The following is a 22,835-nucleotide window of genomic DNA, read 5'->3' on the forward strand; positions in this document are numbered from 1 at the left end:
TAGTGGCTGAGCGCGCGGCCCGACGCGTCGACAGAGAGCCAGACAATGACATAATCCCCCCCGCAACACCTGACGAACTAAGACTGACAATACGCAGACTTAAAAACAGAAAAGCCCCCGGACCCGACAATATACATAACACGACACTTAAACGACTACCACACAAGGGCCTCATGGCCCTACTAAACATAACAAACGCGACACTCAGACTAAGACACTTCCCTACCCGCTGGAAAACAGCAAACATAATCCTTATCCCAAAACCCAACAAAGATCACACCATCCCATCCAACTACCGGCCCATTAGCCTGCTCCCGGCTATGAGCAAAGTGGTAGAAAAAATTATCCTAACCCGTCTAAGAACCCACTCCCAAGAACTGCAAGTCATTCCAGACGAGCAGTTCGCCTTCCGACCCAATCACTCCACTGAACTCCAAATCCTTCGCCTTACCGAGCACATCACGGCGGCCTTCAACAGGGGACAGTACACTGGTGCTGTCTTCCTGGACGTCGCAAAGGCCTTCGATACGGTTTGGCATGAAGGCCTACTGATGAAAATGCTCACCAACCAATATCCCATATCCTTTACCAAACTCATAAAATCCTACCTACACCACCGAAAATTCCTCATCCAAATCCAAGATTCCCTTTCCACCACCCGTCCCATGGAGGCCGGTGTCCCCCAGGGCACCGTCCTGTCCCCATACCCATACACCATTTACAACTCCGACATCCCACATCCCCCCAACACCAACATATACTTATACGCCGACGACCTGACAATCACATCTCAATCCGTAGATCCTAGATATTCCGCCTCCCTCCTCCAAAATTCCTTAGACCAACTTGAAACCTGGTGCAACAGGTGGAAAGTCAATATTAATCCCAACGAAAGTTCGGCCATCCTTTTTACCAAACGAAAAATCCCACAAAACCTCCACAGACTGACACTATCCCAGGAACCCATCTCCTGGAATCGACAAACACGATACCTGGGCGTGACGATGGACCACTAGCCGTGGAAACGTGGAAACCGCACATCGTGGAGACGGTGGCGCGAGCGAAGACCACCAGGGCTAGGCTCTTTCCCGTACTCAAAGGTGGGAACACCCTCAGTTTAAGGAATAAGCGAATGCTTATCAAGGTGGTACTTCAACCGCAGCTAACCTACGCCTCACGTAGACAACGACACACGAAGACAACGAAAACAACAAAGAAAACGACAGACACACACACGCACGCACGCGCGCACGCACGCACGCACCCACACACACAAACCCACCCACCCCCTCCCACCCTTAGCACCCCTCCCTCCCCTCCCCTCCCGCGCTAGCCTAAGGGCCACCTTAGCAAAGCGCATCCCAGGCTACATAGCCGCACTACCTTACCCGAGCATACCACACACAAACATGACACCACCCCCGGGGTTTACACAGATGAGCCGGCGAAGCAAGAACAGCGCCAGAAGAAAGGGCCCTAGCCGGCGGGGCCCAGCCAGGACAAAAGGAGGTCCAACAAACGACGACGACGGATGGGGCCCACCTACGAAGGGTGTCCAGGCCTACACGAGATCAGGCAGGATAAAGAGGGATAATCCCCCTCGATCCCAAATCATTGAGGCCAATTTCTAGCCATGGAATAATGGCGGCGGCGAGTATGAAGGACGCTATCTTAAAATTTTTAAATTGTCAACATCTAAATGCCTTTAGCGATTTCAATAAACGATGGCTCATTTTAAAGATTAATACAATTTATTTTTATGATATAGGTATAAAAATATTATTTTCCTGCGCAACGGTAGACGACGCTAATGAGAAAAGTTTTGTAATTGTCTCCGTTTACTAAAAAAAAATAAATGCAACGATATAAGTTTTTTTCATGGCTTGATAGACCATTCATTATGGAAAACAAATACACAAATCTGAGATCGATATTTTTTTTCGTTTTCAAGTTATCGCTAAAATAGTGAAGTTGTGCTAGAAACATCCTCCTTTATATAGTTCTCTAAATAACATTGACATAATCCAAGCCAAAATTAAATTGTAAAACTGTACCAATGTGACAGCTCTTGCTACGTGCAAAATTAGTGTTATTTGTGTTGGAAAAGTTTGATTTAAAATCAATAATTGTTAAATAAATTGTTTAATATAGTCGGCCATATTGAATCAGCCATTTTGAATTTTCATTTTCCGACATCATATTCTTGTGTAGCGACTTCAAAAACCCATATATTACAAATATAAGCGAGTTTGATTTAAAATCGATAATTGTTAAATAAATTGTTTAAAATAGGCGGCTATATTGGATCAGCCATTTTGAATTTTCATTTTCCGACTTCATATTCTTATTCAGCGACATCGAAAACCCCTATAATATCAATTTGAAAGAATTAGATTTAAAATTCATTAAATTATTTTAAATGTTCTTAAAAAAATTATTTATTATTGTTTAAACAATTAAAAAACAATTAGCGTACAAAAATAAGTTTATAACTTTTTTCTAATACTTATCCAAGTAATTTTAAAAAGGTTTTAGGAAAATCCATACTTCCCATAATTGTTTCGAAATAATGCATAATTTTAAGCTATCTTGACCACTAAAACATAGTTCTCCACCTGGCAACCAGTTGCGCCAGTATCGTCTTGGTTCTATGATTTGAATGCAGTTTGTCTCCATTTTACTAGAATTCTGTGTCTTCTATTATCTATGGTTCTGTGATTATAGCTGTTAATGTTAAAAATGTTTGAAATTCATTAAAAAAATTGAATGTATGTAATTGTGTGCCCAACTGCTTAAGTCAGAATAGGAGTATAAATCTCGTAGGTAGCCTCTGGGGTGGAAAGACTCTTTTGTAATTGCTATGGCTTCTAAAGGTAAAGATAATATTTAAATTTTAGAATTAGTTTTGTAACAATTTATTTGAATGTTTATTATTTATATTTAACTTAAGTAATTGTATTTAAGAAGAAGCGAAAAGTGATGAGCTATTAGAAGATTGTGTTTCTAAAATATTCTGCTAAACTGAATGAGAAAAAATATAATTTAACCAAAAAGTTTCCTTTGGGCTCGGTGTTAAAAACGGGTAATAAAAAGTATGTGATAGTAAAGATGCATTAGGTACCAAAAACATGATTTTTTAAGCTCCACACAGCTTTAGTGCAAACAAAATTTTAGTTTTTAGGCCAAGTCTTGAATGAGAACTGATTTTCTTTTCACATTACCACAGTGTTTATGACAACAAAAAGATGTCCATAAACATCTGCACAAGGTATTTATTGCCTGAGATTTGCTGATGATTTGGCAATTATTGTTAAGGGAAAATTTTCATCACTGAATACACATGGGCAGCTCTTAACGTGATAGGTGACTTATAGAGGACGGTACAACTTTGGGTTAATCCTTACAGAATCACCATAGTTGCTTTAACTAAGAAAAGAGTTTTGCCAGGATTGGAGAATCCACAGTTTAATGGAGTAGAGATTTCGTTTGCCAAAAAAGAAAAGTATCTTGGAGTAGTTTTTGACCAAAAACTAATGTGGAACTCTTGCAATGAAAAAATTTCATATTGGGATTTCAGTCTTAAATTGGCCTTAAGGTAATAAGGTCAATATTAACTTTGGATGGTGGCATGGTGGGCGAAGTGGTGGTGCAAGTAGGGGTGGAAAGACTTTTAAGTGGTATTCAAAGAGCAGTGTACTCAAGCGTTACGGGAGGTCTTGCAAGTTCAGCAAGACCTCCTATTGTTAGTACAACCACTAAATGCTTTCATTCAAGAAGTAGGTCTGTATTTTATAGACTACAAGAGGACATTCATCGATTGAAGACATCATGGGGGCAAAAGCCGTATAAAGAGTTATGTTTAGGACATATTGTTCTGGTGTGTTGTGATGACACATGTTGACATGTGTAGAAATATCTAATATACCATTTCACATAAAATCGTACAATAGAGATCTGAGCACCCCTAGTGAATTTTCATTTTGATGCCAACTATGTTTCTTATATCTGATGTCGTCAACATTTAAGACATCAGCCCTGTATTTATTTATTATTTAAGGTACCTATTCAATAATAAACAAAAAATTCACTAACAACAAGTTTGAGTAATGTATAAGTAACAAATTATAAGTGTTTGTCTTTGGCTTAATTACAAATAATACTCTGCATCCCTGTGACAGCAGCATAAGACTGCTTATGTTAAAATACTACAGCAGTACAAAAATCTGTACAGAGTATCATATTAAAACAAATTTTTACACACATTTACATGTGAGCCGTTATACACTAGCATTAAACAATATAATCGATTTTACTCTACATAAATCGATCTATTTGTAACAATAATTTGTTAGGAATTCATATTACTTCATTATAATAGATTTCTTTACAAATGTTGAATCCTTATTAGGTTTATGTTTACCTATAAATTCAAATTATGACAAGATTTATTTTTAGCGATACATCATTGTTCAAATATACATTTGACAAACTAATTTTAAGAACATGTAGAGAATTTGCTGCTTTACACATTGTCCATAAATAACAACCAAATTAAAAATAATCCTCATATAATTTAAACAATCCCTAGGTACATGTATTTAAATTTTTGGCAAAAACTATTACAGACAACATTAATTTGACAACTAAATTAACAAATGTCAAGTTATTTTATTGTTTTTGGATTGTTTCTGATCATGGCCAATTTGATGACTTGGTCCGATACGAGAAAAACTGTCTAAAAAATAGAAAATTGCAAAAATCTCTAAAAGTAGTAATGCTTATATGGCTTGAAAGTAAATTTCAGTCTGCATACGACAGAGTAAAAAAATACAGGGTGTTCTATTTAAGTTAACAAAGTTATCGCTGTTTGAAGTTATCAAAATGTAACAACAAAAATGAAACACCTAGTATTAAATGTTTTAATTTAATGGTATACCATAATTATATACATATACAGGTACCAAAAATGCACTTGATATCACGCTCCTGAAAAGAGTTTCTATCATTTCCGCGGACTTGTATCTGTCAAATTTTTTCTTTAAAAATTAATATCTCAAAATCTTTAACTCCTAGGTATAGGGAATAATTAATAAAGTGACCCTCAAATTTCACTTAGAATCCTAAAATGCAGTAATATATAGAGTGTAAAATTTAAAATAAGAAAGTTAATGTTGGCTTCCGGTATAACCGGAGGTGCCATAAAGTTTCAAGTATTTCAGCTGTGTTAGCCCTATTGCCTTTGCTAGGTTGCCAAATTTTCAGGTTTATCGGATCAGTACTTTCCGCGATATCGATAGTGGCGATTCCTGGTGGGACACCCTGTAGAACTAGCATTCGCATCCAATGTAACCTCCGCAATTTTTTAAAAAGACCTCTCAATCCATTGCTCTAATTTCCATTTAGAACAATAGGACATCCTTTAGCAGGTGGATAGAAAATGAAAAACTACAAATGTACTAGAAAGTAGGTAGGTAGGTCATGAAGGCAACAAAATAAAAAAATATTGTAAACTACAGTTTTATTATAACACAGTTTAGGGAGGAAAGGGAAATATTTTAAGGACGTGTTCTGGAAGTGAAAATAAGTAAATAAGTTCATGACATTATGGGTCCGAAAATGTTTCCTTTCTTAGATGTCGAAAGAAATTTAAAACCCGTTTTTTTCTAAATATCTCGAAAACGATTTAAGATATTACACTGCCACTGGACTATACACCAAAGCACAATGTAATATTTTAAATTGCTTTCGAAATATTTAGAAAAACAGGATTTTTTTTTAATTTTACATCTATCAGACAGGAAACATTTCCGGGCCCATAATGTTATGAATTTATTTACTTATTTTGACATCATTTTATAAACAATGAAAAAACAAAACAGTCTAATAATATGTCCAACCGCCATCCGAATCAATAACGGCCTGTAATCTCTTTGGCATTACATAAGCCCATAAATGTTTTTTTTTTATATAAGAAGTAATTTCCATTTTGTTTCATTCCAAATTATTGATTAAAACCCGAGTTATCACGGAAATATTATTTTTGGGGGTGAACACGAGGGGTAGTTTGCATCCGTTTAAATCCGTTTTAGGCTAAAAGAAAAAATATTAGTCCTTATTAATATGTATTTACCTTTTTGAGATTAACAATGGATAGAGATACAAGAAAAAGTCAAGAGACCATTTTTATGTAGAATTGTATGCTTTACAACTTTTGTAATAAACTTCAACTGATTTTATTGCGGGCACCTATACAGTGTTCATTAATGGCGTACAGAAAAACCAGAAGCCAATTCTGTGGCTAAAATTAAGTAAATTTTGTTACACACACGTAAGCTCTTAAGACCGCCGTTTCCGAGCTGCAGGGTTTTCAAAATAAAAGTAAAAAATAAAATTTTTAATTTTCTTAAATCCATTTAATCTAACTATTCGTAAGTAGGTAGTAGACGTTTCGCAAGATTTATTAAGTAAGATGAATCGATTTTTCTGTTGTAATGTAAATACAACTCTTTTAATAGAAACAAGATAATAAAAAATGCATACGGGGTCTGCTATAATAGTTTGCCGATTAGTCCCATTTTAAAATGCCAATCTACCAAGAAAGCATTTTTGTACAAAACTCGTAAAATGTCAGATGTGACGGTAAAATATTGCCACACGAGTTTAATGTGAACGCCCCATATAGACAAGCGGTTAAGCTGTCATATTTCAAACAAAATACGATTCAGATTGGAAACCTTTATCTTGTGTCGAGTGTACATTGTTACCGTGAAATAATGTCTGTCATAAATATATCTCTAAATTTACTTCGTGAATGTATTTAAATGTCAGTATTGTCAGTATGTATACATGAATGTAAATGATGTGTTGTTGTGATGATGTGTCATCAAGACATGAAACAGTAATGAGTTCTAAACTTAAATAGCACATCTGATTTGTATGAATGTTAACTGACTACTTGGCTTCAAAGTACACTTTTATAAAAACTTCAAGATAGTAAATACGATAAATGAAGGATTGGGAGGAGGGATGCCCTGTTAATGCCAACCTGCTCTGTGTACAGATGGCTCAAAGACATACAAAGGAGTCAGAATATAAGGAGCTAAGGTATGGGTTCAAGTCCCATTTAATTTTGGGATGCATGCCATAGTCTTCCAGATAGTAGTGATGCCTATTTAATAGGCATCACTACTATCTGGCCCTATTAAATATTGTGCAATGGAATGGATAAGGAGGAATATTAAAACCAACTAATTGCTATTTACTCTGACAGATGGCACTACGCAATACAATCAGCTCATACCAGGTTAATTCCAAGCTGATATGAAACTGTTTGGATGCTTTAGACTAGGAAATCTGAATGACCCTAGCAGGCTCATACACAACCCTACAGGGGCTCGAACGCTTGCAGCATTGCTTGTATCTTGTATTTTACTAATGTAGGTAGTTATGTTAGTAAAATACCTACTCATGCAGTGATGAGTAAAAGATAAAGTCCAGAAATGATGGCAAGAAACTCCTAGACAGAGTCAAGCAAAGAAATCCTTAAAAGGACCACCAAAGAAGTTATACAGCAGACCTACTAAATAAAAATCTCAGATCAATAAGGATAATGATAGGATATTGATAGGATAGATTGATGATAGGAAACATGGCGGTAACATTGGCTTGGAAGAAGGCTGTCGCTGAATAGTTCGACTTTTTCAAACCTTGTATAGACTATCCCATTCTTACCGTGAATTGTAGGCTTGGCTTCCGGGTGGACCTCAGTGCCTGTTACATCGTTCATAGACTGCGGTCCTCCGTGTTTAGTGACTCTAGGTGTGGCTGGCACGAGGACTGGTAGTGCTCGTCTAAGGTGACTTTGACCCTCCGATTTATCTGGTTTAGGGCCTGCTTATTGAGGGGGCGAGTCGTCCTCATGGCTCTGTGCCGCACGTCTCCATTATTAGGTCCTGTGACAAATATATAACTTGCCTGCATAGTTTGCTCTCCCCTTCACCATGTCTCTGTGGTGCTGGCGTCCAAGGCGGCGTGGATACCTGTCAATGCTCACTATGGCCGTTTCGAAGTCTGCTACATCACGGATCACGAGAAAGGGTGCACGGATTTCGCTGAATTTCTGCGCGGAACTGGTCCTAATCGGCCCGCCTCTTGGTGACGGTTTCCTCACCGCGTCAGTCGTCTGCTACTCTCCAAAGCCTCCCGGATCAGACGATTGCTGCCAAATGTCCTCCGTTTCCTCGGATGACGATAACAAAGCATGTCCGATCTCTCCCTGAGGCCGCCCACAGCGGAAGAAGCGCCAGAATTTTCACCACCCATTTGAAAAAATGGCGAAAATAAAACTCCCAGATTCTTCAAACCCACATCCCTAAATGACATTAGGGATTTTCAGCCCTTCAACCCTTACAAGATGCCAGTAATCATCGAAGACGCAGCTTTTCAACACCGCAATTTTCAGGATCCAGACCGGACCGCACAGCAGCCCATCTGGCAGAATACATTCAACCAGCTTACAATCGTCAGCCTAGAAAAACTGCCGTTCAGTAACCAGCGTACCGATACCTGGCCAGAGTGTGTATTCGATACAAATTTTTTAAACTTGTATAAGCAACAACCGCATTGCATACATTGTATTACAAATTAAGTAACCAAACAAAGCTTACAAATTCTTAAAAACCCACATTTCGAGTTATAATTCTCTAAAAAATGACCAAACAGCATGACGCTCACACACGTCTCTCATGCTGCCATTCAAACAGGTCTCACGCTGCCATTCATACTCAGCTGTTACGGTTCTATTAATGCAAAAGCTCCTAAGGCTTACCGTACTGACACTCTAAGGAGACCATACACTATAGAAGTCAAGTGCTTTTAGCCAATGCAAACAGACTGATATTTAGACACTAAGGTAGCAGACCCGACAGTGTTTAAACAACATAGGGTTCAGTTGTAAACCCATAACACACAAACATTTTTAAATCATATAAACTTCCACTTTAAAACAAAGTGCAAATACATAAAGTGCGTCTCAGATCACAAACAATTAGAACGTGGACCAATATCCCGATACAATGCCAAATCTCGTCACTAATGGAGGATAACCATTTCACATAATAATATAATGATTCCATAAGAAGCCATTTTTCTCAAAAACCATATATTCAATTTAAAAATAGTAAGAGACCTTTTTGCTGTAGCATAAACTGCAATTTAAAAACTGTATATTCATTTTGAAAAATTTCCAGTGGCATACAAATTATATTAAAAATAGGGGTTATCAGAGCCCCTTACGGACGCCTATGATTGATATAATTTCACAATTTGTAAAATCAATAGAGCTTTTCATTCGTACATTTCATATTAAGTAATTATAGAACAAAAGGCTTTCATAGTTTAAGAAAAAATAAAAACAAAAAAAATGGTTTTTCAAGAGCTGGTTTCTCTAAAAGGAAGCCTTTGGAAGAAAAAGTGTATACATCAAAATGACATTATTTTGGCGAGCACTATCGATGGTTAAAGTCCTAATCATGAAAGATGAATCACCCTGTATATATACAGGGTGTCCCGAAAAAGATTACTTACTTTTTCTTTATATAAACGTGGGTCCAAAAATTCTTCCTGAGGAAGTTATAGACACTTAAAGGGACCACTATGATTTTTTTTCTAAATAACTCCGAAACCAGTTGAGATAAAATGAAATTTGGTAACTAGCTTAACTCTTATGTGCTCATTCCTCTACTAAAACGAAATGTACAAATTTTCATCACATACGTTCCAACAGTGGAGGGGAGGGGAGTAAAATTTAACTTTAACTTTTTATGCTTTTTTTTCTTTTGACTGAAAAGTATGAAATTAAATTTTTTTTTTAGTAAATAAACTTGATTCATGTTGGTAGAATGTTCCATTTTTGTGTAAAAAATCTATTTAAAAATAATGTTACATGTTTTAATCACCGGGAATCGAAATTGTCAATATTTTCTATCGTAGCAGGTTGTGAAGAACAAAAATGCGTTTGGCGTCATGTGCATTGACAGTTAAATTATTTACTTTTTGCGAATTGTTATGTTCACAAAAATTTATTATTTTTAGACCCAGTACTTTGAGTGTTTGTTAAAGCTTGATTAACTGATCAGGCGATTAGACTGTTACATAATCGTGATTTATTTTATAAAGTATAATCACAGTCTAATCGCCTGATTAGTTAATCAAGCCTTAACCGAGACTCAAAGAACCGGGCCTTAGTAAATTATAATTTGACAAAGTAAAAAAACATTTGAAAGTATTAAATAATAATACAATAAACTAATAAAAATAATTGAAAACCACACTATTAATAAAACTTATCTTCATCTTAATAGTAATTTTTATAGCAAATGTCTGTAACTCCGTTGTTTTTCAACGAATCTCGACGATTTTTTAACTTAAAGCTCTTTTCATAAGCTTTCCGAATATACAGGGTGAGTCATTAATAATGGTACACAGCTTAATGACATATTGTTAACGTCAAAATATAGCGATTGGGCCAAACATGCCTTAGTCAATTTTTGCTCCTTTTCGTTCTACAGGGTGTTAAAGTTGAAAAAATATTTTCGAATTTTTGCTATATTTTAGCCAGTTGTTTTGAAAATTTGTAGTTTTACGTTTATTGAGGTGGCAAATACGAATATGCAAACAGTGTTGGGGTCACGTCTAGGGGGCGCTAGTTATACTGTCTTATCAATGTAAAAAAATGTCTAACTTTTTGTATTTTACAACTTTGATTTTTTTAACTAGAAATTATTGAACTATGTTCAATTTTAAATTAAAATAGTATACTCGTTAGAAATCGACAAACTCAACCGTTTTCGAGATACAGACGTTTTAAGTTTTTGAGATTCGGCGGCAATTAAATTAGAAAATTAGCAGGTCATAAGATACCAAACTTGAATTAAGAAATAAGACAAACATTACACCAATGCACTTATTCCAATTTTGTCTGATGTAAAATAAAGTTCTATGTTGTTTGATAATATGAATTAAATCCTGAATATTTGTCTTCAGTTACTCTTGACTATCAATAATGTCTTTGTAAATTAGAGATTTAAGATAGCTCCAATAAAAATTTCCGGCGGATTTAAATCAGGGCTATGTAGGTACAGGCCAAGGTACATACTTTGCTACCGCGTCCAATACAACGGTGCGAGAAATTTCTATTAAGATATTCTCTTAGTTCTGGGGTATAATGTGCTGTCAATTTATTATGTCAATGCCTGCTGCTTTAGAAAAAATATTTTTTTAATTTAAATTCGGCCGAATCTCAAAAACTGAAAATGTCTGTATCTCGAAAACGGTTGAGTTTATCGATTTGTAACAAATATACATATTTTATTTAGAATTGAACGTAGTTCAATTATTTCTAGTTAAAAAATTCTAAATTATAAAATACAAAAAGTTAACCATATTTTTACATTGATAGGACAGTATAACCAGCGCTCCCTAGACGTGACCCCAACACTGTTTGCTTATTCATATTTGCCACTTCAAAAAATGCAAAACTGCAAATTTTCAAAACAGTCGTTCCATACATACTTAAAATATAGCAAAAAATTGAAAATATTTTTTCAAGTTTAACACACTGTAGAACGAAAATCGCTATATTTTGACGTTAACAATCTGCCATTAAGCTGTGTGTGTACCATTATTAATGACTCACCCTGTATAACTATATCACGCTCGTGCGTCGTTTATTTCACTTTGCAACTAAGGCCAAAAAATAAAAAAAAAATTCCAGGTTGCAAATTTGAAATTAAAAAAGAAGTGATAGATTTCAATGTATTATTATGAAATCTACCGTGAAGAAAATCAGTGCGATTGTGGAAGATCTTCGGGATCGTCCAGACTAATAATTAGTTAATTGATTAGTGAATTAGTGAATATTTATTGACGCTCCAGGGCTAGTTTTGTAGGTCTTTTGAATACGAAAAAAAAGTACCTTACTGTTTTCTCGTGGAAATGAACGAAAAAAAAGTTATAAGCCAAAAACGTGAATTTACGTAAATATTATACAATTAACCACCCTGTAAACAATCTTCCCCCCATTTTTATGACTGTGGAAACTAATATGTTTTTGTACATAATATTTAGCATCTATAGTGATAAATTCAGCTTGCCGAAACAAAAAGTCGCGTCCAATTCTATATTTCCTGGCCTATATACTTGAACTTGGAGAAACCAAATTTGGTACATGATGCAAGTGTACCAAGAGCATTAATCGACAGTAAAGTTCGGTCGAAATATTTTAAAGGGTTGATAAGGGATGATGCACCATTAAAATGAGACAGAATTTTTTAGCCCGTTGGCGTTGGATTCACATGAAAATGAACCTGATATAGCTCGCGACAGTAATCGCCACAGCAAATCAGAAAAAAATTATTAACTAGTTTCTGAGATGTCTGCAAACAGTTTTAATTTATTTTCATCATTAACATTCCGTATCTCAAAAAGGGAAACATCAGTAAGATTTTATTTGATCAAACCTCTTGGATTTTGGTAGAACCTTTTGGTTATGATCAACCTATTAGTAACTAACTGAACACTCCATACATTTGGTAACGGAACGACAATCGATAAACAAATAAACATTTAAACACAGAAAATTTATTTGATATCGATATAAGTGAAAATTAATTCAAACTTTAGTATTATAGGTTTCCAACGTAGGTACTTGTTAATATAAAAAATATTATAACTTAAAATTGAAAAATATATCAATAAATCAAAACAAAAAATGTAGTATTTAGGCCATCTAATTGTAGGGGTTAGTTTTCTGGCTTCGTGTCATTGGATTATAAGCTAATAGTATTTGATATAAGTCATACAGTAGTGGCTCCTAGGCAATGGAAAAATCAATAACAGTTTGAGGGGTGCGCGGACTCAAGTTGCCTCGACTTCATCAGTCTCTTATTTCTTATGTATTGCTGTGAAATTATTTTATTAAAAGTTCTTTTTGACCGACCAAATACGTAAAATAATTATGTGAAAAACTGATTGTGTTCCTAGTTTTAATATATATATAACTTAATACTATCGATGTGGAGTCTGTACAGATTTGGTAAGTCTTTTGGTTCTATTTTTGGCTTTTTTCCGTATAACTGAGCGCTCTTGGATTTATACGAGAGAAATAATAAATATAATTGTGGAATTAGTAGTATTTCTATAAATATATTCGATTAACTATGACTATATTAAATTAAACTACGTAAGTAGCCATAATAGGTATTGTGTAATTATTTATTGAACGGAATTTAGTATAGTTCAAAAAACAATATCTTTAACATTTACATTCTTAAATGTACATTTACGTAAACGTTCGTAATATTAAAATTTATTGTAATAAAAAAAGATAATGTTCGTGTGAAGCACTCACGAATTTTTTCTTTTCAAAAAGTTACTTACATGTATAAAATAAATAAAAAAATATTAAAATTTTACGTATCAACGTAAGTCGTATATGATTCATATACACGGTCTATTCGGTTGCAGGAGTATCTAGTGGAGTAGTTTAATTTTATACTTTTTGTGTGAATTTGGAATATGCAAAAGTCTTTCTAGAACTTTTAATTTTCAAATTTGCTTTACGTCATTGAAATATGTAATTCACGATTTTCTTTTTAAAATGGAATTTACCATTAAATATTGTTGATATGCATATAATACAATTTAAAATTTGTTATTATCTTTAAAAAATCACAATTTGAATTTGTACATTTCAACTAATAATATTTTTTCTCAAATCTAAAGCAAATATATTCATTCTTACTAAAGAAATCGGATATCAATAAAATGAGAACGTTTTATTTTTTATAGAAATATGATTGTACTTTTAAAAACACTGCGGCATGATATTGAATTATACACATACTTAAGATTAAGCCAATTATTGTTATATCATTGTATAAAAAGAGCTTTATTTCAATTTATTGCATAAAGCAGTTATATACACTGCACTAATTGTAAGTAAATAACGCATCACTTTTGCAACTAGACTTCAGACCTATTTTATGTCTGCGATATAATTGGAAGAAAATTAAGAGACCATCTGAATCAGTCTGATGGACATGGGACGGAGGTGAAAATATCCTATAATAAATTAATTGAAAGTATTGCTTTTTACGGATGTGGAAACAGCAGCGGCTTCCCATCAACGGTTTTTTAAATTATGGTTTTCGTTCATGTGGTAATGGTAATGCTTGTTAAAATTTTCAACGCCTACCTATATAGGGTGTTTCATAATTCTACTGACACAGAGCAGGCACGTGTAGAGGATCTTAAAATATGCCGATTTGTTATGTAACATTTTTTCTGGGATGTACCGTTGAATTGACTTCTGAAGATGAGTGTTAAATTTTGAAAAACAATATTTCAGCAATGCCTTAACATAGAGCACCAAATTTGGTACATGATTTCCGTTTATTGTTGTCTTTAATTGGCAAAAATATGAATTTGTTGGAAGCTCAATAAGGGCCGGACTAGGGGTAGGGCGCCCTTAAAATGATATCGATTTTTTTATCAGTATGTTGTTATTAAATAGTTTTGCCAGTAGAACAGGAAATTTAATTTATTTTTTTTTATTAACAAATTCGAAAAAATGACGGTTTTTGAAACAGTTTTGTGAAACAGCGTCATTACTAATTGAATCCGACAAAAAGTAAAGTATGCAGTTTTATGACTAGTAGGCTATGATTTCATGTGTCATTTTTGACGTTATGAAGACAAATTATACTTCCTGTTAAAATTACAGCAGTTTGAATTTTATTTTTGTGATACATTGGTATGTATAATTTTTTTGGTAAGGCATGCTCATACCCCCTCGAAGGCAACAATGGCAGTATATGTTAATTGCATACTTTAAAAAAATAATTTATATCATTCATTACATATTTTAACATTTTAAATAAATTATTGTTGGCTGAAGTGAGCAAGGAAAGACGTGAGTTTCTAAAATAGTCAATATCCTGTGACGTCTTATTACTTGTCACCATGACGTCAGAGCGGCGGCGGCGGTTACCTGGGGCCTAGTTTCCTGTTTATAGTATAGAAACACTACTACTCGGGCCACTATAGTGAAGACCCAGAGAGTTAGACTCCACACAGGATTAAAAGTCGCACTTGATAAATATTTACATTTATTAACGGTTTTATTCTACATATAGTGTATGCAGTCCTATGCTACTACTAAACTCATCAACTTTTATATTGCATCACCCCTTTCCCAAAATAAACGTGTTTAACAGAAATAAACATAATCAGCATACTGCTAATTAATATTTAACTAAATAAAGCACAAATAATTTAGCAAAGGTTTTTATTTCCAAATTAAAAAATTAAATAAACTAATTTGCAAAAATTATAAAATTTTAATTTAGGTTAAATTAAGTTTTTATTATAAAAATAGTTTCAAAAAAGATAATTAATATTCAGTTGATCCTCCTCTTGCCTCTTATGCAAGCCTCTATTGGTCGGGGAATACTTTCGATGAGATTGTTTATAAGCTGCTGAGGCATATTCTCCCAAATCACGGTGGCAGCATGGATAAGGTCAGGAAGGATCGCATAACCCTGATTTAGTTGACGAACTCTTCTTTTCAACATGCCCCATTCATGTTTGATGGGATTCAGATCTGGAGACTTCTGTGGCAACTGTAAACTAGCAATATTCTCGGTTTCCTTAAACTCAACTACCTGTTGCGCGATGGGAAGTCGCGTTAACGTCCATAAACAAAAAATTTTCTCGTACAGCGCCTCTCCATTAAACGAACAACTGGGTTTAATATGGAATGAATATATACCTGATCAGTCATGTTGTCACGGATCAGAGTAAGAGACGTCCAATCATTCCACATTATGCCTCCTAAAACATTGCACTGGATGATTTTCCGGATTTCCGAGTTCTAAATACCGTTGGTAGGTTCTCGATGCATCACTTCGGTTGACCCCAACAATTGTAGCAACCTGTCTTTGCGAATGTCCCGTTTTAATAAGTGTCACTATACGATCCCTGTCTACCGTTGAAATTCCTTGCAAAGACATTTAAAATAAAAACCAATTTTTAATAAAGGTAAAAGGCATAGGCAAAGTACATTACTGACTAAACAATATTTTTATCCGGCCAGAAAGAATCCCAATGTTATCACTTACCAGGATTTTTTGTTCATTAACTATAATTTGGAGAAAAAATATAAACATAAAATATATTGTTCTGAATTAAGAAATATGGGGTGATGCAGTATAACACCCGTTGCACACATGCCGGAACCGGCTAACCGGATCCGGTTACACGGCAGCAAGGTGTACATAGTCTTATGGCAGTTTTCACACGTGACGGAAGGAGCTATCCGGCGAACGGCCGCCGCCGCCGGGTTGTAGCCGGTCGCCACCACTGCCAGCCCGGCTGCCGTGTACCGGCTATCCGGCGACCGAAGTGGTAGTAGTGCATAGTTTTGGATTGACGCTTTCACACATGCCGGGTTCATTCGTCTGGTTTCATTGAAAAGAACAGGACGTCAATTATTTTTTAAATATTTATACGCAACTATGTCGAATGTTTGTTCGCTAGAAGTAGATATAGCATTCTTTATATCACTGCTTTAATCCAGTCCTGTTCAGTGGGACAAAACTTTAGCTTTTTCATATTTTTTTGGATATTTTTCATATTTTTTGTTTTTTTTTTTATTGCGACGACATCGGCAATAGCCAAGCCACATAATTATTGCAATGCGTCTACGATCCATCTCTTGTCGTGAAAATGCAACTGAGACTAATATCGGCCAAATCGGTTTGAAAATTAAATTACGTGTGAAAGAGCCAGCCGGATCCGGATAGCCGGTCCGGCAAGTATGCAACGAGGCTAAAAGTTGATGAGTTTATTAAGCTATGGTTAGACAGTGACAAACGGCTACGGTGATGCGCAGGTGGTGACTACTGGAAACGGTAAAATAACGGTTCGGTGTTAAGCGGTCACCTGATTAAAAGCAAAGCACAACAGAGTTAGCGGAACAGCAGAAACAACCAAGCTGTTATTACGGTAAGCGGGGTGCTCATGCCAGAAGTGAGAAAATGGACAAAGAGTAAAGCTATATTTACTGACTAAAGGCATAGCTACTGTCTCTATACAAAGAAAAAGAGATATGCTGTAATAACAGGGCTCCTCAAGACTGGCTAGCGGCAGCGGCTGGCGATCTGAAATAAAAGTATGATTAATTATGACCTGCGTTTCAGCCTCATAGGAGAGAAAGGGGGGGGACATCCTATCAGCCGAACGTGTAGTCAGGTCAAGTGTACCGGAAAGAGACAACATCACATGTCGTAATACGGACGGATATCTGTAAAGCAAGGTATGGTTAATTAGTCCGGGGGATATCTGGAAAGAAAGATGATTAAATACGATGTGCGTTTCAACTCATATGACAGAAAAGGGGGAAACAACATCCTATAAACCGAACGCGAAATTAGGTCAAGTGTACCGGAAAGAGACAATAGCATACCCAACCACGTCGTAGTACGGGCGGATATCTGAAAGGCAAGGTATGATTAATACAAAGCAGTCAGTAGGCAAGTCTTTACCTAAACCTTTTACTAACTTCCTTTTCTGGGCACATCTATACGGTCGAAACGCTGGAACGGAACTAACTCTGAAGTATAATTACTTTGCCAGGTGTCATGTCACCTCAGAATTGGATATGCGCGGAACCTTACTTCGGCGGTCTTCGGACTCGATGATACTCATAGCGTAAAAATAAAAATTCCAAGTTACTATAACTGGTTGATTACACTATGATTTGATCCAAACTTAAATATATACAAGTTTTATTTTTCATTGCGTCTTTGAAAAACCAAAACCATCGAAAAATTTAATATATTTTATTCTTTTTGCGTTTGACAGATTTGCGGCTAACGTTGTTTCATTAAAATGTCACTCAATATTTTTGAAAGAAATTAGTGTACAGTTTCATTCACATAACATACTCCTCTTATCTTTTTTACCTTTCTATAAGGAAAAATAATATAAATAAAAATTTTAGTAAATATTCTTATGATTTCATATAAAAAAACGATCGACTGTTGGGTTTCGAAAATATAAGTTAAACTTTTGTTTTTTAAATAAGCCTTCCTATATATATTTGTCGTTTTTGAATTCTTCTCTTTCTGATTACATTGATATAATATATTGAGTGAGAAATACTCAACGTATACAGGGTGTATTTAAATGGAGGGGCACAAATGATACCAGAGATTCCTTGGGTGAAAATAAGTCGATTTAACCTAACATAAAAAATGGTTTTTCCTTAATAATTTCTATAATTTTAGTCAGAAATGTTTTAAATTTTTAACAGAGAGGTTTTTTAATGATGAGAAAAATAATATAATAATGATTTTTGAGTTTTTAGTTACAAAATATGAAATATTGGACTTTTTTTTAACAAAAAAGGTATACTTATTGAAAATAGCTAAAGCTAACCGTTGAGGAGATATTTTTAATTTCATAAATTAGTGTTAGGGATTTACAGGTATACCTCCACGAATACCAAGGTACAGACAGACACTTTTGTTAATAAATTCAGAACTCATTGCCTCACAGTACTTATTAGTTGTGTATCTGTATTTTAAAATTAGGCCAAAAGGGGGCGCAGGAATCAACTGAGACAACATTATTTTTGCTGTTTTAAATTTATTTTACTTTTTTGCGTATTATTTTAGCATGTGTGAATACACTTGTTGCATAATTTCTATTTAATTGTTTTTTCGGAGTCTTTATTAAAAAACACATTTTTCTTGTGCATGTGAAATTATTTAAACCCTGCATTAAAATCTTATATGAAATAACAGTACATATGAAAAAATAATGCAAAATTCTTATTTATTGTTAGTTTAATAATAATTATCAGAAAAAACAACTAAAATCAAGAGTCACTTAACAACAGTCAATAGATAATTTAAGATAAACAACTGGCTGACAATAGAAAAAACAAGATTTTTTAAAGGAAGTAATTTCCATTTTTCTGTAAGCTTAGTCTAATTCTAGGATTAAAATTACGACGAATTCTTGAAAAAATATGAGTCATTCTTTACTTCCTTAGCTGCTGCAAAAAGCATCTCCACACTATCAATAGGGTTGGAATAAACAACATTTTTTAAGTAACCCCATAAAAAATAGTCTATGGATGTGAGATCCGGTGATCACGCAGGCCATTTGACTGGTGCATCGTTCCCTCGACCTATCCATCTCCCAGGAAAATTTAAATTTAACCATTGTCTCACAGCTAATGTACGATGAGCAGGAGCTCCGTCATGTGCGTATCACATAATTTCACGGATAGCTAGTGGCACGTATTCAAGCAATATTGGGAGTTGCTCATTTAAAAATCTCAAATATTCGGCTCTGCCGAGACGCCGAGGAAGAATAAACGGACCAATAAGATAATCTCCTACGATTTCGGCCAATACATTTAAACTAAAATTATGTTGAAATTTGGATGTACTAATATATGAAATTAAAAATATCTCCTCAACGGTTGGCTTTAGCCATTTTCAATAAGTATACCTTTTTTGTTAAAAAAGTCTAATATTTCATATTTTGTTACTAAAAGCTGTATACGGCGGTTGGCAAAAAAGTTACTACATATTCAATGCATAATATTGCCTGCAGAGGGCGCCTCGTAATCGACAATAAAAAATCATTATTATATTACTTTTCCTTTCTACTTTCATTAAAAAACCTCTCTGTTGAAAATTTTATATATTTCTGACTAAAATTATAGAAATTATTAAGGAAAAACCATTTTTTATTTTTCACTTTGACACCTTGTATCTTTTTTATTATGCAACTTGGGATATAGGTATGTTAGGGTAAATCGACTTATTTTCACCCAAGGAATCTCTGGTATCATTTGTGCCCCTCCATTTAAATACACCCTGTATAGTCATATACATATATAATAGTTTACACAGTATTTTAATTTATTTACTGATCCTGCTCCTGCACATAGTCCAGGTTGCCAAAGATCCACTTCATGGGCAAGTTTTCCGCTATTAAATTTAGTAAACAAATAAACTCTTTATTAAGAAAAAATGAAAAAATATAATAGTGGTATAATACCTTCATCCTGCTCTAGACAGGGGACATAAAGGACATATATTCCAATATATTATTTTTTTATACTGAATTGTTATCCATTTCTCTAATACTACCAAAATTCGTTCAATATTTTCTCCCTTATCTTTCAGAATTCTCCATAGAAAATAAAAACTTAATAGCGGAATAGCAATTTTGAATTTTTCTACTTTATTCTTATCGTTCATTTTGTTTTTCGCTGTGGTGACGTCATAGCTTGATCGAGATTACATTACGATACCAGAAAGTGTACAAAAATGGCCTTTAAACAACAGTCAAAACATTTTTTCTTTATCTCCCTTATGAAGAAAGTTATGGTCCTATATTCATTTGAAATGAAACACCCTGTATATCACTGTCATCCGAAAAAGCGGCAGATTCCAAAAAGCAACAAAAATACAGTGTTCCATTAAAAAAACTTAAGTTTGGATTACATATTATTCGAAACGTGTCATTGATTTTTTAAATATTTCTTTGAAATCCCAAGAAAATTTCATAAAACTACCATTTTTTGCTAGATAGCAAAGTAAAAAAGATAAAGGGGGTAGAATGTTATGTGAATAACCTTGTGCAGACTGCAAATTGAGATGTCGATAAGTTCATTTGGTCATCTTAGATTCATTTAAAGAATGTCAGTTTCATGAAATGTTTTATCATTGATACTGATGTCCATACGGCGTTTCCACTCAGCATGAAACACACAACTCTGTTATGAATTAAGTGTATGTATGTGCAAAGAATAATTTTATTTTAAATTTTGAAAATTTAGTATTTTAGGATTTTAAAAGAATAAAACTTATTACAGTTTATTTTACTGCTATTATTATAGTTGTCTTATATTAAAATATTCATTTAAAGCTTATACAAAAAATATGTAGGTATATTCACGTAACGTTTTAATCCTTTATTCATGACAATACTTTTTTCAAGGACATACTTAAATTAAACTTTTTTAAATAGAAGTCCGCGAATATTTTCACATATTTGAATATGATTCTTAAGATGATATAAGGTTTGATTGGTCTGTCTTCATTAATAAGAAAAATTTGCTCAAAGAGTTTGCGTCTGTTAGCAGTTTTCAGGGTAACCAAATCTTTGTCTAACACATTACGCTTGTGGGATAATCTTTTGACCATATCTTTCGTACTACAGAGATAGACCCCTCAAACTTATATTATTGTATTATTCTATTAAAAAAAAAAACTAGTTAGGTTTTATTCCTGAAACACTCCATTGAATAATTGTTTTCTTATCCACTGCTATGAAGTCACAAGAAAAATTACTAAAACTGCGGTACACCATCTTTCTCTAAGTAAAAATACTAATGAGGTAAGGGGGTAAAATATTTCGTGAACATTAATGAACATGTATTTGAAACCTTCACTTTTAAAAGTTGTTCCACATGACATATATGTACAATTATTTTATTTTTAGGTAGGGATAAAAATTTGGCCTGGGGATGTTGTGTGGAGAGTTCCATAGGGCAAATGTAGGTTTGCACATAAGTAGCGCGTTTACTTCAGACAATCAGAGCCCTTACTGCGCTTTATTAACACTTGTTCATGGGATGGCTGCTATTACAGCTCAAGTTATTCATGATGATGAGGATATCTTTCTTGGTAATATTTGTCTTCTATTACTTAATAGTATGTATTTATTATTTTAAAATTATTTACTATCGTTAGCATGAGAAATACACAATTCCGGAAATCGCATCGAGAGTTATATAGCTGAATAATACCCACCCATACCATATATGTAGAGTTTCATTGCAAAAATGGTTAACCAGTTTTATGGAGTTTTTGGAATTCTCCGTATTTCAGCGTGTCGATCTACGGATTCCATTTAAATGTAATTAGCTCCATATAAATGTTTTCTCATCTTCCCTTCATTATGTCGGTTAAATTTTAATTTTATTAACGAATTTAAAACAAATGATGTCAACGATACTATGTTAAACATATACTAAAAGCATTCATATATATTAAAAGCTGTAGGTGATTTTTGATCCCACAGTGATCTCGAAAAATGGCATTTTGCGCCCACTTTTCTCGCGAGTCCGCAGCGGCAAGCGGCAGGTCGTGAAACGACCCATGCTCCTTCCTTTATCAGGTAGGCAATTTTGAAGGCGATTTCTTAATGTTTTCCGAGTGAAATTTCACTTTTCCTGCGGCTCCTCAGCCCAATTCGCACATTTTCGCTGTGGGAGAGATATGAAACTCGACGGGAATGCCCTCTTGAAAAATCGACTGAACGTCAGGCAAACGTTATTGCAGTAGGTCGTTATTTTAGTATTTGAGGCATCATAAAACTTCATTTGAACATTTTAAATGTTGTGTTTACACCCCCAGAGACCCAAACTTTCAAATAATCCGTACAAGCTCCATCCATCGATAGGCCGCCGTAGCTCAGTTTGTAAGCTCGCGACTGCGAAGCCGAAGGTCCGCAGTTCGCAATCCCGGGTGAGTCGTATTTTTCTATTTTTGCATATACTAAAGTACAGGGTGGTTCAAACAATGTCATATTTACCAACCGGCGAGGAGAGTACCACGCAGCGCGCAGCTCGGCCTCAGTGTCGCCGTCACGAGCGAAAGGTCAAGTCGACAAATAGCGACTGGCTCCTTTGTAGTTGACAATTAAACAGCGTCACGAAATAAAAAAGTGGGATGGGCCGTGGATCAGAC

The 22,835-nt window shown here is 34.6% G+C and overlaps 1 protein-coding gene across 5 annotated transcripts in view; it reads left to right on the forward strand.

Moving 5' to 3' along the window:
* The first annotated feature begins 2,711 nt into the window (after nt 1–2,711).
* The window catches only part of LOC108912804 (protein Fe65 homolog), a 56,000-nt gene continuing 35,876 nt past the window's right edge, over nt 2,712–22,835 (forward strand). For 2 of the 5 annotated variants that reach the window (XM_018718187.1, XM_018718189.1), the window contains exons 1-2: nt 2,712–2,873; nt 21,586–21,797. In XM_018718187.1, the coding sequence (XP_018573703.1) occupies nt 21,611–21,797 (187 nt within the window). In that variant the 5' untranslated portion in view covers nt 2,712–2,873; nt 21,586–21,610. Of the gene's footprint in view, nt 2,874–12,947; nt 13,094–21,585; nt 21,798–22,835 lie in introns of those variants that run through there. The other 3 variants (XM_018718190.1, XM_018718188.1, XM_018718192.1) reach the window with 3 other exon arrangements.

Source organism: Anoplophora glabripennis, unplaced genomic scaffold, assembly GCF_000390285.2.
Source record: "Anoplophora glabripennis isolate ALB-LARVAE unplaced genomic scaffold, Agla_2.0 scaffold836, whole genome shotgun sequence".
Classification (NCBI taxonomy): domain Eukaryota; kingdom Metazoa; phylum Arthropoda; class Insecta; order Coleoptera; family Cerambycidae; genus Anoplophora; species Anoplophora glabripennis.